Genomic DNA, 2,876 nt, shown 5'->3' on the forward strand with positions numbered 1-2,876 from the left:
GGGTGGTGATATTGGCTTGGCAAGCATCGGCACAGAATTGCAGTACATCGTTACAGAGCACGAACGGGACCAAAACATTTACTCGCTGCAATAGTTTGCCAACATTAAATGCTACTCTGGCATGGACTTATTTTCCTGCAAATGGGTCAGTTGCGAATGGGTCAATCGCTATTGGCTTCAGAGCCACTCCTGCGGCCTCTGCTGGGTGGGTAGCTTGGGGTATAAACCCAACGGCTGCATAAATGGTTGGCACACAGGCTCTGATTGCCTTCAACCATTCCAATGGATCAGCAGTAGTTGGTACTTACAATATCAAGGATCAAAATCCTCCGGAGCCCTCTAGCATTAGCATCGCAGTGAGCGACATGAGTGTCATCATCGAGAATAGTGGTCAGATCACAATATTTGCAACACTCGCACTTCCTTCAAATAAAACTACTGTCAATCATGTGTGGCAAGTGGGCAGTGCAGTTAGCGGCTTGGTTCCCCAGTCCCACGCCTTCAATGCGGCCAATTTGGGCAGTGCCAAAACGATAGATCTGCAACCATAGGACACTACTAAATGTTGTCATATTATTTTGAGTTTTAAAATATCATATAAAAAACAAAAACATCACTGTTATTACAATATATATCATGTATAATTTTATTTGTGCCACAAGCATTGTATTATTCTTGAGACCTTACCATATATTCAGGGTTTGAGCTATTGTCAAACAAGCATGTTTCATTACCTTTTCAATGTGCTAAACACCAAGAGTCAAGACTTATAAGTTACAATATCACCTAAGTTTGGAAGATAATGTGTCTTATTATTTGATAAGATTGGAGTTTGAGTATTTCATAATCAACATGATGTGGTAATAATTGTTGATGGGTAGATAATGCGCCTTGTTATATGATAAGCTTGGAGTTTGAGTATTTCATAATCAACATGATGTGGCAATAATTGTTGATGTATTAATCACCAAGCCTTTTTCCTCATGACCCCTTTCAAAAAATTTCAAAGAATGGATTCAAATCCATTTGAACATTTGACCCTTAATGTCCTGAACTCATGTTATTCATATTCATCATAATAGTCTCTTCATCATCAAACGCATTACAAATGAAAAAAAAAAAAAATATCGAAGTATAAACTACCATTTCTAATAATACATTTGCTTAATGGAAACATTGCGACTTCATGGAGTTTCTAACATAAGTTTTTCATATTGTTGAATGTTGAAATAGTCATATAAACAATTTAATTTATGATGATAATATTATATCTTTGTTTGGAAGGACATTTTTTCAACTTACCACCTTTATTGTCATGTTGCAATCACACATTACACATACCAGCAATATGAAATTTCTAATAGCAACAAAAATAAGGCAAAATTGCAAATTTATCTCCTTATTACACCAAGGGATAAGGGACCCCACCTACCATATTTTAATTAGAGTTTGTTTTTTAAACTTTAACTTTTTTTTTTTCACGATGAGGAATAAGTGTTCATCTGGTAACTGATCATCAACCATTACTTCCTCCCCTGCAGAAAAAGTTAATTTGGACAAAACATCTGCAACAACATTTTCCTTGCCAGGCTTATCAACAATAGTTAGATCAAACTATTGTAATAAAAGTAACCATTTAATAATATGGGCATTCACATCAGGCTTATTCATTAAATATTTAATTGCAGCATGGTCAGTATGTACAAATGTTTGATAACTTGTAATGTAATGCCTAAATTCATTCAATAAATGCATAACAGCTAGGAGCTCCTTTTCGGTCACTATGTAGTTCAGTTCGGCCTTTGATAGATTCTTACTGATAAAGTAAATGCCATAAGGCAATTTGTCATTTATCTGGCCTGGAGCTACTCTTATGGCTTTGTGTGAGGCGTCAGCATGTGTATGAAAATGAAGGGCCCAATTTGGGCCTCGGAGAATAGGTGCAATGGTCAACTTGTCCTTCAAGGTGTCCAAGGCCTCTTGATAGCTTTTTGACCATACAAATTCAGAGTCTTTGGCCAATAACCCAAATAAAGGAGAAGCTAACTTGCTGAAGTATTTTATAAACCTCTGATAATATCTAGCTAAACCTAGAAAACTTCTGACATCTCTCTGTTTTTGTGGAGGTGGGACCCTTTGGATGATGTTTATTTTGTTTGGGTCCACCTGTAGTCCTTGCTAGGATATTGAATGACCTAGAATAGTCCCTGCAATCATCAAGAACTCACATTTTTTGAGACTAATGGACAGGTCCATTTCAATGCATTTGTTCAACACCTTACCTAAGTTGGACAGAGCCTCTTGGAAATCACACCCATAGGGTGTGAAATCATCCATATAGATCTCTAGTGCATCATGGACTAGCTCAGCAAAGATACTCAACACTGCTCTCTGGAAAGTGACAGGGGCATTGCATAGGCCAAAGGGAAGCCCCAAGGACAAGTGAAGGTGGTTTTATCCTAGTCTTCTGGGCTAATCTGGATTTAATTGTACCCGTTGAACCCATCTAGGAAAGAGAAAAACTTTTTCCCTGCCAGGCCATCTAACACTTGTTCAATTAAAGGTAGAGGGAAATGGTCCTTCTTTGTTGCTTTGTTTAACTCTCGGTAATCGACACAAATCCTCCACTTCCCATTTTTCTTTGGAACCAACACCAAAGGAGAGTCCCACTCACTGTCTAAGATAGGGTAAATGAATCTTGCATCTAACAGCTTTTGCAATTCTTCTATGACTATATCCTTAAGAGATGGATTCATTCTCCTTTGGGGTTGTCGAAGTGGTTTGCAACCTTCTTTGATATAAATTTGGTGAGTCCACATCGAGGGGTGCACTCTCTTCATTTCCCTGTAACTCCAAGAAAAGGCATCTAGATGTTC

General features: G+C 37.8%; 1 protein-coding gene across 1 annotated transcript; it reads left to right on the forward strand.

Annotated features, from left to right (window-relative positions):
* The first annotated feature begins 242 nt into the window (after positions 1 to 242).
* On the forward strand, positions 243 to 551 carry LOC149141726 (cytochrome b561 and DOMON domain-containing protein At5g35735-like). Its single transcript, XM_089451314.1, has one exon. The coding sequence runs from the start codon at positions 243 to 245 to the stop codon at positions 549 to 551; it is 309 nt and encodes a 102-aa protein (XP_089307440.1).
* The last annotated feature ends 2,325 nt before the right edge of the window (positions 552 to 2,876 follow it).

This window comes from Pinus tabuliformis, chromosome X (genome assembly GCF_031772625.1).
Source record: "Pinus tabuliformis cultivar Carrire ecotype Pingquan chromosome X, CPIR1, whole genome shotgun sequence".
Classification (NCBI taxonomy): Eukaryota; Viridiplantae; Streptophyta; class Pinopsida; order Pinales; family Pinaceae; genus Pinus; species Pinus tabuliformis.